This window comes from Xenopus laevis, chromosome 7L (genome assembly GCF_017654675.1).
Source record: "Xenopus laevis strain J_2021 chromosome 7L, Xenopus_laevis_v10.1, whole genome shotgun sequence".
In the NCBI taxonomy this organism is placed as follows: Eukaryota; Metazoa; Chordata; class Amphibia; order Anura; family Pipidae; genus Xenopus; species Xenopus laevis.
Genome location: NC_054383.1, coordinates 44,574,378 through 44,589,993, shown reverse-complemented (window position 1 = coordinate 44,589,993; position 15,616 = coordinate 44,574,378). Strand labels below are relative to the sequence as shown.

The following is a 15,616-nucleotide window of genomic DNA, read 5'->3' as shown; positions in this document are numbered from 1 at the left end:
TCAGTGCTACATTGTAGGTCATGAGATGGAAATATCTACTTTTTTTAAACTTTCAATTATATTGTTACAAATCAAGGCAGGAGGGTAAAGAATTTGCCTGTGGGTAGATGACAATTTAACCCTTTAATTGCTGCTTTCCTATAGTCTTGTTGTGCCGTGTGTAGCTAGTTAACATGCAGAGAGCACTGGTCAAAGAGAAACTTAGAACCTCACTGTGAGGATATTTTATCTCAGAATCTAGATTCTATGGGTCATCACTAAGGGGTTAAACTTCTTCTTTCAATTTTTTTGTTAAAGGGAACATGTTTCCAATCTGTTTTAAGCAAATACTGTGCACTGTTTACTGTTGTGTTACATTGCGTTCTCCTTCACTCCTCGCATATACCTACCGGCAGCCGCCAGGATTTGGAAAGCAGTGGTGCTCTGAGTTCTAGATCGCAGGATATCAGAGCGATGCTTATTCTTTCTGAGGCTCCTACGCAAAAAATAGAATGCAATGTGAAAGTTTTATATGTTTTTTAAGGAAATCACATTGCAAACAGGCATATTTTTTATGGGAGATTTAATTTTATCATATGTCCCCTTTATTTGCTTCCAAGCTTATTATTATAATTAGTATTATTAATCAGCATATTTTGAAATATTTTTATAAACTCGTCATTCATACTTCAAATAATATACATTCATTTAATTGTTAAAATCCAAATACTTAGATACAGCAGCTTCACCAGTCTAAACTAAAGTTGTAATTATATTGCTTTTTCCACAAACAGTTCCATGTTTTGTTAGTGCTTACACCTTAAACCATTATAGGTGAGTCTTGTGAAACCAGATATTTGCATGCAATAATGTTATTTATGATTTAATAATTTACAAGCACAAGGATGCAGATTTGCTTCAAATGACCAAAATGAAGTCTCCTGATATACTATGGGTGTATTTGTTTTTCAGGTTATCAAGGGTAAAGTGAATATTCAAGTTGGTGATGTCAATGATAATGCTCCAACCTTCCACAACCAGCCGTACGCAGTGCGCATAGCAGAGGTTAGTATCTCTTATGAACTGTGTGAAAAACTGAAAAGAGATCAAATACAAGTGCAACAGAAAACACTCCAATCGTACAATCTAGAAGCAAGGTTCATAATGAACAGGCATTACCCAGGTAATGCCTGTGTAACGTGAAATAAAAGTTGAAGGCATGCTCTCTTCTTCTAGTGGTGCTTAAATGCGTTGTGAAAGTGTTAGAGGCAAATTCATTAGGCAGTATGCAGCAATTCACCTTTAGCTCTGAAAAAATGCTTGAGGAGAACCAAAGCTTAACTAATAAGTAGGCTAGAAATGTTGTACATTATGTTTTGGGTTTCTGTACCAGCCCAAGGCAACCACAGCCCTTTAGCAGGGAAGATATGTGTATCTGAAGATGCCCCGGTAGCTCCCCATCTTCTTTTCTGCTGATTCACTGCACATGCTCTGTGCTGCTGTCACTTACTGAGCTTAGGGACTGACTCAAAATAAACAGTACATATAGAATATAAATGTCACAATATAAGGCTGATTAGTAATTAATACAGATAATTACTACGTCAGTTCAGAAACCAGTGCAATTGGCATCAGCAGGGGCATAACTACAGAGTAATATAAAAGGTTGACTGGGGAACTGGCAGCTATGCTCTCAATCTCAGCAAGGCACCCCCGCTCCAGGTGTAGGATATATGCAATTCAACAAAAGGGCTGAGAGAAAGCAAGCGAAGAGGCAGAACTTGCTGCTAAGTGCTCTTTATTGCACACAACATGTTTCGGGCCCAAAGCCCTTTATCTACAGAGTAAACAGACCCTGTGGCTGCAGGGGGGCAAGGAGGTATAGGTGGCCCCATGAGGCAATTTCAATATATAGTAGTTAAACAGAAGAATCTCTGGATATTTTGGATTATATATAAATTAATCTACTGTGGGCCCAGTATCATCTAGTTACGCCACTGAGCATCAGAATTTAATAATCAGCCCTGTAGCATCATCTTATATTACAGGGCAACCTCATTTTCTGCTTGCTAATTTATGACGACCCCTAAGCTTAGCCCCTCAACAGCTGCTCAGAGCCACTGAGCACGTGAGTATCGCAGACACTTTCCAAGACAAGTTTGAAGTCCTGAATCATTGCTGCTATTGAGAAGCTGAAACTTTAGGTTGGTGCAATAAGTTCACTAAATAAAAGGTGGCATTTTTATTTGCATCCTCTTCTGCTTCTTGGCAGCTTTTAAAATTCAGGTCACTATTTCCAGCAGCCTAAAACTGTTGCTCTATGATGTTACATTTTTATTGTTATTGCTACTTTTTATTCATTATCTTTCAGTCCCTCTCCTGTTCATCTTCTAGTCCCTTATTTAAATCTCTGCCTGGTGGATAGGGTCAATAAGACCCTAGCAACCAGGTAACTTCTGAAATTCCAAACTTCTAAATAAAAATCTAAATAATGAAAAAAATGAACACCAACTGACACATGTCTCAAAATATCAATGTCTATATCATTGTAAAGTTAATTTAAATGTGAATTAATCCTTTAAGGTGACTTTAACATTAGATGTTTCACATGAGCCTCAGTGATATGTCTACAGTGATATACATTTAAATTATGGCCTGAATAGGCAGGCCCGGATTTTGGGCTTGGGCGCCTGTAGGTCGCTGGGTCCTAGAGCCCAGTGCTTCTCAGTTTGTGGCTGGACAGCATGCCTTGCCACATATGCGGGCCTGTGCATTTACTGAGAGCACACTGTATGTTGGATTTCCCCCAAGCTTTTAAACACTGTTTAGTTTAAAGACAAATTTTGCTGCAGCAAGCAACCAGACAGTCTGGGTGGATTTATGAATAGGCTACAATAGGCTGTAGACTAGGGGTCCAGAGTAATTAGGGGCCCATCTTTCAATTATTTTTATTTTATTTTTTTAACAAATGTATTTTTATCTGTATTTCTGAGCCTGTGTCTAGTCAGCACAGGTGTACAGTACCTGCTGGAAGAATATTAGGCAGCCAGACAAGGCAAAGTGCTTGTGGCATATTCTCTGAGACATGTCAGGTTCAATGTGTGCCACTGATGTCACTAGCACACTCCAAATTCAATACGTCTTGGAGAGCTTGGATGCACGCCACGCACATATTTGCCTTGTCTTGTCTGCCTGCCTAAACTTCTCCCAGCAGGTAGTGGCCATTCCACTGTCCTGAGCAGACCTAGGCTCAGCAGCACAGATAAAAATAAATAGAAAAAAAATTGAGTAGCCTAGAATGGGGGCCTGTGGAAAGTGTAGCCTAGGGGCCTCCCATCCTATTAATCCGCCACTGCAGGCAGTGGTTTGAATTAGAGTCTGGAAGATAGAAAGAGAGACACTGAATAAAAAAATAACATACAATTTAAAGATAGCAATAAACTTGTAACCTCACAGAGCAATAGTTGTTTGGCTGTTAATTTGAAGGCTGTAAAGAATCAAAAGTAGTCAAATAATTAAAACTCTTTAAAAAAGAAATAATGAATACCAACTGCAAAGTGCTAGAAATGGGACATTCTATAACTATACTAAAAGTTACTAAAAGTTAACGCCCCATTAAATATCTGTCCTACAACGTCTCCTGTGCATAACTTCCATGTGCTCACTGATCAGCGAATCTTACTGAATCCAATAAAGTCAGGCAATTGCTTTTTATTGATTTCTGCTATGCTCATACATAGAGCCTTCATAATATGTATGGAAATCCCACCAACAATCAGAAAAGTGGGGAGCCTTAGATGGTTATAAGATGTAGTTGTATGGGATGTCATCATACATACCACCATGTATTGTCTGAGGCATATGGTGGAATTCAGTGGTGTCAAGCTTCATTTGCACAAGCGATAAACTTCCCATTTCACAAATTATCGTGTGTAAGATATATATGTATCGAGATAAGTATAACTACTATTTTGCAATGGGCATTTTTTGGCAGTGTTATTGTCTAACACAATATATCACTTCTAAGAAAAGGCCAATGCCATTATACTATATAATATACAGCAGGGATTCCCAACCTTTTTTTACTCGTGAGCCACATTTGAATGTAAAAAAGAGCATTAGTAGTGTAGAAACAGAAAGTCTAATGGTGTATGCAACATTCCCATGTACAAATGGAGGCTTATCATGGAATATGACTACTGTGGGAGCCAAATACATTTTAAGATAGTTTGGCAAATTGCATTTTTTTAAAGCCTGTTTCATTAGATTGGATTGCAAGTTATGCCCAACATCCTGTTAACCGAACAGGATGTTGGGCATGCTAAAGCATGAAAAATTCCCTGGGGATGTCAATTAAGGGCTGTTGTTGGCTGTTTGGTAGCCCCTTTATGGACACCTGGTTTTTATGCAACCAAAACTTGCCTCCAAGCCGGGAATTCAAAAATAAGCGCCTGCTTTGAGGCCACTGGGAGCAACATCCAAGGGGTTGGTGAGCAACATGTTGCTCGCGAGCTACTAGTTGGGGACCACTGATATGCAGTGTACAGTATACTATATAGTATGTAACCTGGAATTTCGGATGTATCATTCTTCACCTTTTACATAAATATATTGAGTGTTTTTTTTAATACAATTTTTTTCAGTTGTTAGGTAATAGTAATTAGTCATCCCAAGGTTGTAAACCAACATGTTATTTATGAAGAGAGAAGCCACTTGTATATTCTTAAAAGCAGGACCTGATTGAAATTCAGTTGGTGCCTAGTGTGGGGCGGTGTGCAAATCTGGTAGTTTGAGTCAGTTTTCTGTGCTTTGCACCCTGCCCAGCACTTTGTAAACTACTTATTTTGTTTTTCCTTTGTTTAGTTTTATGATGTTATTGGTGTATCATCTAAATATATTCAGCAGTGATAAAAAAAAAATCTCACCGGTAACATATAAAGTAAAAGTTATAAAAGTCAGCTGTCATAAGAAAGGATTCTAATTTCATTTGGTGAAGTAAATGGGGGATCTTCTCAGTCTTCTACAACATCATTGTAACGAATAGCGTTTACCCTGGTGGTCCAGTGGAGTACCCTCTGGCATGCGGGGGCGCCTGCCATGCCTTAAGGGGGGACACCCACCACATGACGGTTCTCCTATGGCGCGCTTCCGGACGTCATCGCGCAAAGGTGCAAAATTTCCAAGTATTTAAAGGGGCTTTGTATTATTGCACATTGCCCGTTGTTAGGTTCAATTCAGTTTGTTTCCTGGGTGCTTATTCTATTGAATCCTGATTGTTCTTCTGTGTATTGACCCTTGCCTGCCTGTGACTTCTCTGATTTCTCCAATCTTGACCCTTGCCTGCCTGTTAACTACGAACTCTCCAATCCTGACCATTTGCCTGTCCACTACACTCTCCAACCCTGATTCCCGGCCTGTCTGACTAATCTCTGCTTGTGCTGGCCCGGCCTGCCTATTCCAAGTGGCGTTCCTCCATCCTGGTGAAACGATTGTGCCCCTTTGCTCGTCCAGAACCGTTAACTTTGCTCCTCTCTCAAATAAGACCTGGCGGCATCCAATTAGCCGAGGGCTCCTCCCGAGGTGAAAGGCGGCAGTTATAGGCAGAAGTGAGAGCATAGACCAGAGAGCTTCGCTTGGGTTCTGGATTTAGGGCGCTGTTCATGACAATAGTGGCTACAATTTCAGATGGGTGAATTAATTCCTATAAATCGTATTTAATCATATTAAAGGTTTACATATAATGCATATACAATTTTGTCATATATTCCTATAATTGGTGCTAGAATGTGTTCTGTTAACAGGATGTTGAGCATAACTTACAATCCAATCTAATGAAACAGGCTTTAAAAAAATGCAATTTGCCAAACTATGTTAAAATGTATTTGGCTCCCACAGTAGTCATATTCCACGATAAGCCTCCATCTGTACAGGGGAATGTTGCATACACCATTAGACTTTCTGTTTCTACACTACTAATGCTAATTAAGCAGCTTGGTCACTGAATGTGAAGAGGTTAATTAAGGATGAGAATTCATAACTGCACTTGTAGATTCAACGCTGAAGGTTACCATTATTTCCTTTCATTTCCTTATGAGTGTATGAGTGAATCTAAGAAGCTACATCTGTGTCTGTCTGTGAAATCAAGTTGTCTTAAGTAATTGAGGACTACAAAAGAAAAGACTCATTAATATGCAGCCTGCTTGCATCCTCCTGCCTTGGGCCTTTGATCTCCTCTTTCCTTTCTCAGGCTGTGAACATAGGGGATTTTGTTATTAGTTTGTGAATACATTACATGTAATTTACATGTAATTTTCTTGATCCATCCGGCAGGGCGTTAAGAAAGTCATCAAGTTGAAATAAAGATAGAGAAACAAATGAAATGTGTATTATTTATATCATATGACAGATCAATAAGTTAATAATATACTTTTCAGTGAGTGCGGACTCCTTGTTTTACTTTACAAGTATTTACAGGTGATAATTTGCGTGCAAAATTCAGAATTTCGCTATGTGCAAATTTTTTCGTGAAACTGTGCCGAAAATTTGCAGAGAAAAAACACCCATAAGAAAAAAATGCCCATTGCCTTTAATGCATTAGGACAAAAAAAGTCGCAATAAGAAAAAACACCCATTGACTTCAATGCATTTAAAGAGAGAAAAATTGTTGCACGTGTAAAATTTGTCGCAGGTAAGAACGCCTATTGACTTAGAGAGAGATACATTCTATATACTGTAAAAAGATTTGATGTTCTTTTATTGATTTTCAATGGATTTGCCTAATGGAAATGTTACAAAGTAGATATTTATTCACTTTCCTTTAATTTTATTCCAACAGATTTAAATGGTGTTACTGACATGACATGCAGCACCCGAGCAGACATTGGGGGGCAATTTATTATATGCAGGGTTTTATGCACTGTACAACCTGCCCCGACATAAAAGTAGTGGTTCACCCACAGGTTCACCTGCCTTGAAGGACTAGCCAGTCAAACTGACTCATAAAGTAAACTCTCTCTATATATCACTAACTAGATTGTGAAAATCTAGAATGATAGCAATTGCAAGAACAAATGTCCCCATGTAGTAAGCACAATACTGCTGCAAAATCTGAGGGAATACAGGTATGGGATCTGTTATCTGGAAACCTGTTATCCAGAAAGCTCTGAATTACGGAAAGGCTGTCTTCCATAGACTCATTTTATCCAAAAAATTATTACTTTTTTCTCTGTAATAAGGCAAACCCAGCCTATTGGGTTTATTTAATGTTTACATGATGTTCTAGTAGACTTAAGGAATGAAGATCTAAATTATGGAAAGATCCGTTGTCTGGAAACCCCCAGGTCTCAAACATTCTGGATAACAGGTCCAATATCTGTACAAAAAATACTCTGAAAGCTCCAGTGCAGAATTTACCCTCACTGGAGCTCTTGTGAGCACCTGCAGAAATCCATTGAAGGTCAACCGATGTAGCTTATATTAGAGAAGTCACTTTGTAACCTTGCTGCTACAATGACCAAACAGGAGTTGCAGACACTGCAGCTGCTGGGATGTTCTGATTTGCAAATCAGATCTGTTATATATTAATTTGTTAGTAAGTGAGAAGAAATTTCCATATAATATAAGTTGTATCACTACAAATCTAAAGAATTTTCAGTCACAAATTACACAGAATAAAGCAATTGAACCTCCCATTACAAGGATCAATTTGCATTTTACAAGATAAGAAAAAAGATTTCACACATATTTACGGCACATTTTACTATCTACAGGAACCTCTTTTTGCTGATGACATTCAGACAGAGATGTTTTTATTTTAGCATATAACTGAGCTTAAGGAGCATAAGATACAGTCCATTGCTCTCAATTGATGTTGTTTTCTATCATTTTATTGTCTATTTTTTTATTTTCTGGATCATCTTGACCCCATATCAAGTTCTTGTTTGAGCAGAGTAATCATTCATGGCCCATTTGTTACTCAGCAATCTCCTAAAAACTCAAATTACAAACACATTTATAGGAACGGAGGGATTTTTTTTGTCAGCTATGTTTTTTGCTCATAAGAATATAAAATGAAAAGGATTGCAGGTTGATGATGAAATAAAAATGTATTTTTCTCATTTTTGTGAAATTGATCTATTTTAGGGGACTCTTATAGAGGTCAAAAGTAGCTAATTTAGGCTTGCATTCCAAGTGGAGCTTTGTATCACTAGCCTCCTAAAAATCAAGTCATGGCTGCCTTTTCTTAAAGAGACAGTATCCCTCGTTCAACATGTGTGCAATGAATAGGACTTGTGTGTAACATACTTTTTTCCTATTGTTTTAATTGCAAAAAAATCGAATTTATGGTTTCTGTTATTTCTTAAGCTAAATAGGGCAAACAGGGAGACAGAAGCTACTCCATATACTCCATATTTGGTCCTTGTGAAGAAGAAAATTAAATTGCCGGCACTCAGATTATCCCTTGTTCCTGTCAACAAAATAGTTACAATAAAGGGAGAAAGGTGGGGGTTGTTTACTGGCTAATTATCTACCTTTCAAGGACCAAATATGGGGAAGATTCAGCTTCCCTTTTTGCCCTTTAGCTCAAGAAATAACAAAAGCCATAGATTTTTGTGATTAGAACAATAAGCAAAAACTGTATGCCTATGCATAGAACGAATTTAGAACAAGGGGGTATACAGCCCCTTTAAGACAAATCATAGAGACAAGGTTTTATTTTAGAACAACGTCTTTCTGTAACTTTTGTTTCAAACATACAAGCATATTGTGTTATGACTATATAAGGAATGTATATTATGTTGGTTACATTTTAGGGAGATAACAGTACAATATACCATCCTGAAACTCCTATTAAAAACAGCTGAAAATGCACGTACTTAGATACCGTAAATGCATTGTAAAACAGACTATATATACAGATTTTAGCAATCCCTAACAGGTCAAGCTGCCAAAGTTTGTACAGGTATGGGACCTGTCATCCAGAATGCTCAGGATCTGGGGTTTTCCAGAATAAGATATTATTTTCGTAACTTGGATCTCCATACCATAAGTCTACTAGAAAATCATGTAAACATTAAATTAACCCTATAGGCTGGTTTTGCTTCCAATAAGGATTAATTATATCTTAGTTTGGATCAAGTACAATTTACTATTTTATTATTACAGAGACAAAGGAAATCATTTTTTAAAATTTGGATTATTTGGATAAAAGGGAGCCTATGGTAGATGGCCAACCTATAATTTGGAGCTTTCTGGATAACGGATCCCATACCTGAAAATTTGGGGATCATTGCTACACTTGGAAAGCTAATTCACCATTAGAGATGTCGCGAACTGTTCGCCGGCGAACTTGTTCGCGCGAACATCGGGTGTTCGCGCTCGCCGGAAGTTCGCGAACGCCGCGCGACGTTCGCCATTTTGGGTTCGCCATTGTTGGCGCTTTTTTTTGCCCTCTCACCCCAGACCAGCAGGTACATGGCAGCCAATCAGGAAGCTCTCCCCTGGACCACTCCCCTTCCCTATAAAAACCGAAGCCCTGCAGCGTTTTTTCACTCTGCCTGTGTGTGCTGAAGAGATAGTGTAGGGAGAGAGCTGCTGCCTGTTAGTGATTTCAGGGACAGTTGAAAGTTTGCTGGCTAGTAATCGTTTTGATACTGCTCTGTTATTGGAGGGACAGAAGTCTGCAGGGGTTTGAGGGACATTTAAGCTTAGGTAGCTTTGCTGGCTAGTAATCTACCTTCTACTGCAGTGCTCTGTATGTAGCTGCAGTGGGCAGCTGTCCTGCTTCTGATCTCATCTGCTGACTGCTGCAATAACAGTAGTCCTTGTAAGGACTGCTTTTATTTATTTTTTGTTGTTTTACTACTACTACTAACTACTACTACTATAAGAGCCCAGTGCTATTAGTCTAGCAGTGTTGGGGAGTGGGACTGGTGTGCTAATCTGCTGCTCCTAGTAGTTCAGCAGCACCAACTTTAATTTTTTTTTTTTAATATTCATTTTTTTTTATTTTACTTTTTTTTATTTTACTACCGCTGTAGTAGTGTATAAGTTGACCTTTTAGGCATTATTTGCCCTGTAGGCATTATTTGCACACTGTTTTCTTCAACCCGCCATCGAGCTGTGTGACCTTGTTCACATTCTGTCTAAATATCCATAATATTACCGTCTCCAGAAAAAACACCGGAGTCACTTTTTTCAAGCAGCCATAATATATTTTACGTAATCCGTATCCACCGCTGTAGTAGTGTATACGTTGGCCTTGTAGGCATTATTTGCACACTGTTTTCTTCAACCCGCCATCGAGCTGTGTGACCTTGTTCCCATTCTGTCTAAATATCCATAATATTACCGTCTCCAGAAAAAACACCGGAGTCACTTTTTTCAAGCAGCATTCATATATTTTACGTAATCCGTATCCACCGCTGTAGTAGTGTATACGTTGGCCTTGTAGGCATTATTTGCACACTGTTTTCTTCAACCCGCCATCGAGCTGTGTGACCTTGTTCCCATTCTGTCTAAATATCCATAATATTACCGTCTCCAGAAAAAACACCGGAGTCACTTTTTTCAAGCAGCATTCATATATTTTACGTAATCCGTATCCACCGCTGTAGTAGTGTATACGTTGACTTTGTAGGCATTATTTGCACAGTGTTTTTCTTCAACCCGCCATCTAGCTGTGTGTATTATCGTTTCCAGAAAAACCAACTGAGTTTTTGTTGTTGTTGTTGTTTTTTTAAAAATAATGCCAGGCAAAGGCAGGCCGCCACGCAGAGGCCGTGCTAGGGGCCGTGCTGCTATGCAATCCTGTGGCCCTAGCAAATTGCCCAGTTTTAAAAAGCCAATGACCCTGAACTCCCAAAATGCTGAAGAGGTAGTTGACTGGCTTACACAGCACACCCCATCCTCTACCGTTTCTAACTTTACCACAACATCCTCCTCATCCCCACTGCTATGGCCACCCCACGTAACACTTCCTCCACCACCGGTGCCCCTTGTTCACTGGGTCAGAGGAGTTATTTTCCAATGAGTTTCTTGAACTGAGTAATGCGCAACCATTATTGCCAGAAGAAGATGAAGGAGATGAGGACCTTACACCAGATTTAATTCTGGCAGAGAACACGATAGAGATGGACATAATGAGTGATGAGGAGGAGGTCCCCGCTGCTGCTTCCTTCTGTGATGTGTCAGAAGAAATTGATGCATCTGAGGAGAATGATGATGAGGAGATTGATGTTTTGTGGGTGCCTAGTAGAAGAGAGCAAGAGGAGGGTAGTTCAGATGGAGAGACGGAGAGTCAGAGAGGCAGTAGGAGAATAAGACTTAGAAGAAGCAGGGAGGACAGCCCGCAGGGATCAGCAGGGCAACAACATGTATCGGCACCTGTGTTCAGCCGGCCAACGCACCCGCCATTGCCGCCAATACCGCCAACTCCGCCAACTTCTACTGTTACCGCCAGATCGCACACTTCCAAAAAGTCAGCAGTGTGGGATTTTTTTAATGTGTGTGCCTCTGACAAAAGCATTGTAATTTGCAATGAGTGCAGTCAGAAACTGAGCCTTGGTAAGCCCAACAGCCACATAGGTACAACTTCTATGCGAAGGCACATGAGCGGCAAGCACAAAGCACTTTGGGAGCAACACCTCAAAGGCAACAGGCAAACTAAAAGCCACACTCCTTCTGGTCCAGCATCTTACTGCTCTACCTCTGCTCTCCTTGACCCGTCTGAACCAACCCTCCACTCCGCCTTCCACCTTGACCACCTGTTCCCATTCCCAGTCATCTGCCACCAGCCAAGTTTCTGTGAAGGCCATGTTTGAGCGTAAGAAGCCAATGTCTGACTGTCACCCCCTTGCCGGCGTCTGACAGCTGGCTTGTCTGCACTCTTAGCCCGCCAGCTTTTACCATACCAGCTGGTGGACTCTGAGGCCTTCCGCAAATTTGTAGCAATTGGGACAACCGCAGTGGAAGGTACCCAGCCGCAATTTTTTTTCTAAAAAGGGAATACCACACCTGTACCAACATGTGCAGAGCCAAGTTACCGCATCTCTGTCACTTAGTGTTGGGCCAAAGGTCCATATGACTACTGACGCATGGTCCTCCAAGCATGGTCAGGGCAGGTATGTCACCTACACTGCCCACTGGGTGAACTTGGTAATGGCTGGGAAGCAGGGAATGGGTAGCTCAACAACAACAGTGGAGTTGGTGTCCACCGCCACGGATTGCACGCGGTTCTGCCACCACCTCTACTCCTCCATCGCTCTCTACCTCGTCTTCTTCTTCTTCTTACTCTGCTGCTGGGTCCTCCTTCTCCTCCTCCACACCTGTGCACCCCCAGCTCCCCCTAGGCTATTCGACGTGCCAGGTACGCCGTTGTCACGCTGTCTTGGGGATGACGTGCCTGGAAAGCAAAAACCATACCGGATCTGTACTCCTGTCATCTCTGCAGTCACAGGCCGATCGGTGGCTGACCCCACACCAACTGCAGATCGGAAAAGTGGTGTGTGACAATGGAAGCAATCTGTTGGCAGCGTTGAGACTAGGCAATTTAACACATGTGCCCTGCATGGCACATGTGTTAAATTTAATAGTCCAACGTTTTGTCTCCAAGTACCCAGGATTCCAGGACGTTCTCACCCAGTCCAGAAAGGTGTCGGCCCATTTCAGACGTTCCTACACAGCCATGGCACGCCTTGCTGACATTCAGCAGCGCTACAACATGCCAGTCAGGCGTTTGATTTCTGACAGCCAGACTCGCTGGAATTCAACGCTCCTTATGTTGGAACGTCTGCTGCAACAACAAAGGGCCGTCAACGAGTACCTTTTTGAACTGGGTGGTAGGACTGGATCTGCACAGCTGGGGATTTTTTTCCCCCGTTACTGGGTGCTTATGCGCGATGCCTGCAGGCTCATGCGACCTTTTGAAGAGGTGACAAATATGGTCAGTCGCACCGAAGGCACCATCAGCGACCTAATACCCTTCGCTTTCTTCCTGGAGCGTGCCGTGCGACGAGTGACAGATGAGGCTGTAGACCAGCGTGACGAGGAGCTGGAAGCGCACGATTTCTGGTCGGAATCACCAGAACGAACCCAGGCACCTGCTGCAACGCAGGGAGAGGTGCCAGAAGTGGAGTCAGAGGAGGAAGGTGGCTTTGTGGAGGAGGAGGAGGAGGACCAACAGGAGCAGGCTTCCCAGGGGGCTAGTGGTGACCTTTTGGGACCCCTGGTCTTGTACGTGGCTGGGGGGAGGAGACCGTGGATGATGCAGTCCTTGATAATGAGGAAGCGGAGATGGATAGCTCTGCATCCAACCTTGTGAGAATGGGGTCTTTCATGCTGTCATGCCTGTTGAAGGACCCCCGTATCAAGAGGCTTAAGGAGAAGGACCTGTACTGGGTCGCAACGCTACTAGACCCTCGGTACAAGCATAAAGTGTCAGAAATGTTACCAACATACCACAAGTCCGAAAAGATGCGGCATTTACAAACCAGCCTGCAAAACATGTTGTACAATGCTTTTAAGGGTGATGTCACTTCAGGAACTCATCAACATTCCAGGGGCAGAGGTGCCAGTAATCCTGCCACGAGCACACCTGCAAGGACAAAGCCCTTTGGCCAGTCTGTAACGTCAGACATGCAAATGTTTTTCTGTCCAAGGCAGCGCCACAACCCTTCTGGATCCACCCTCAAAGAACGCCTCGACCGGCAGGTAGCGGACTACCTGGCATTAACTGCAGATATCGACACTCTGAGGAGCGATGAACCCCTGGACTACTGGGTGCGCAGGCTTGATCTGTGGCCAGAGCTGTCACAATTTGCCATGAACCTCTTGTCTTGCCCAGCCTCAAGTGTGCTCTCAGAAAGGACCTTCAGTGCAGCAGGAGGGATTGTAACTGAGAAGAGAACTCGCCTAGGTCACAAAAGTGTCGATTACCTGACCTTTATTAAAATGAATGAGGGGTGGATCTCGGAGGGTTACTGCACGCCGGAAGACTTGTTCTGACTTCTATGCAGCTGTCCTTCTCTTCAAGCCTCATGACTCCACACACAGCTGTCCTTTAGCGTCCTCCTCCTCCCTCCGCCACCGTTACAAACTAGGGTGCAAACCCTACTGGTTTAATTTTTTTCTGGCCTCTGTGCTTCAGTGGCTGCAACCAAAAAACTGGGCAAACAATGTCTACAAGGTCAACGTATGGCAAAAATGACTATTTTCAGCATTTATATGGCATATTTTTTCTGGCAACTGTGCTTCAGTGGCTGCATCCAAAAAAATGCATATTTTCTGCATTTATATGGCATAATTTTCTGGCCTCTGTGCTTCAGTGGCTGCAACCAAAAAAATGCATATTTTCTGCATTTATATGGCATAATTTTTCTGGCCTCTGTGCTTCAGTGGCTGCAACCAAAAAAATTTATATTTTCAGCATTTATATGGCATAATTTTCTGGCAACTGTGCTTCAGTGGCTGCGACCAAAAAATGACTATTTTCAGCATTTATATGGCATATGGCATAATTTTTTGGCAACTGTGCTTCAGTGGCTGCGACCAAAAAAAATGACTATTTTCAGCATTTATATGGTATATTTTTTCTGGCCTCTGTGCTTCAGTGGCTGCGGCCAAAAAAACTGGGCAAACAATGCCTACAGGTCAACGACGTTGTTTGCCCAGTTTTTTTGGCCGCAGCCACTGAAGCACAGAGGCCAGAAAAAATATGCCATATAAATGCTGAAAATAGTCATTTTTTGCCATACGTTGACTCAACGTATATGGCAAAAAATGACTATTTTCAGCATTTATATGGCATATTTTTTTCTGGCAACTGTGCTTCAAAAAAATGACTATTTTCAGCATTTATATGGTATATTTTTTCTGGCCTCTGTGCTTCAGTGGCTGCGGCCAAAAAAACTGGGCAAACAATGCCTACAAGGTCAACGACGTTGTTTGCCCAGTTTTTTTGGCCGCAGCCACTGAAGCACAGAGGCCAGAAAAATATGCCATATAAATGCTGAAAATAGTCATTTTTTGCCATACGTTGACTCAACGTATATGGCAAAAAATGACTATTTTCAGCATTTATATGGCATATTTTTTCTGGCAACTGTGCTTCAGTGGCTGCGACCAAAAAAATGCATATTTTCTGCATTTATATGGCATAATTTTTCTGGCCTCTTGTGCTTCAGTGGCTGCAACCAAAAAAATTTATATTTTTCAGCATTTATATGGCATAATTTTTCTGTCAACTGTGCTTCAGTGGCTGCGACCAAAAAAATGCATGTTTTCTGCATTTATATATGGCATAATTTTTCTGGCCTCTGTGCTTCAGTGGCTGCAACCAAAAAAGTTTATTATTTTCAGCATTTATATGGCATAATTTTTCTGTCAACTGTGCTTCAGTGGCTGCGACCAAAAAAATGCATATTTTTCTGCATTTATCTATGGCATAATTTTTCTGGCCTCTGTGCTTCAGTGGCTGTGCAACCAAAAAAATTTATATTTTCAGCATTTATATGGCATAATTTTCTGGCAACTGTGCTTCAGTGGCTGCGTCCAAAAAAAACTGGGCAAACAATGTCTACAAGGTCAACGTATGGGCGAAAAATGACTATTATCAGCATTTATATGGCATATTTTTTCT

At 41.4% G+C, this 15,616-nt stretch overlaps 1 protein-coding gene and 1 long non-coding RNA gene across 2 annotated transcripts in view; one reads left to right on the top strand and one right to left on the bottom strand.

The window, feature by feature from the left end:
* Nucleotides 1–15,616, top strand: part of cdh23.L (cadherin-related 23 L homeolog) — a 588,894-nt gene that overhangs the window by 165,829 nt on the left and 407,449 nt on the right. Inside the window, exon 6 of the mRNA XM_041568893.1 lies at nucleotides 952–1,044. Within this exon, the coding sequence (XP_041424827.1) occupies nucleotides 952–1,044 (93 nt within the window). The remainder of the gene's footprint in view (nucleotides 1–951; nucleotides 1,045–15,616) is intronic.
* LOC121395401 overlaps nucleotides 1–15,616 on the bottom strand; it is a 49,810-nt gene that overhangs the window by 11,663 nt on the left and 22,531 nt on the right. Inside the window, exon 2 of the long non-coding RNA XR_005962457.1 lies at nucleotides 390–475. This is a non-coding gene — a long non-coding RNA (uncharacterized LOC121395401). The remainder of the gene's footprint in view (nucleotides 1–389; nucleotides 476–15,616) is intronic.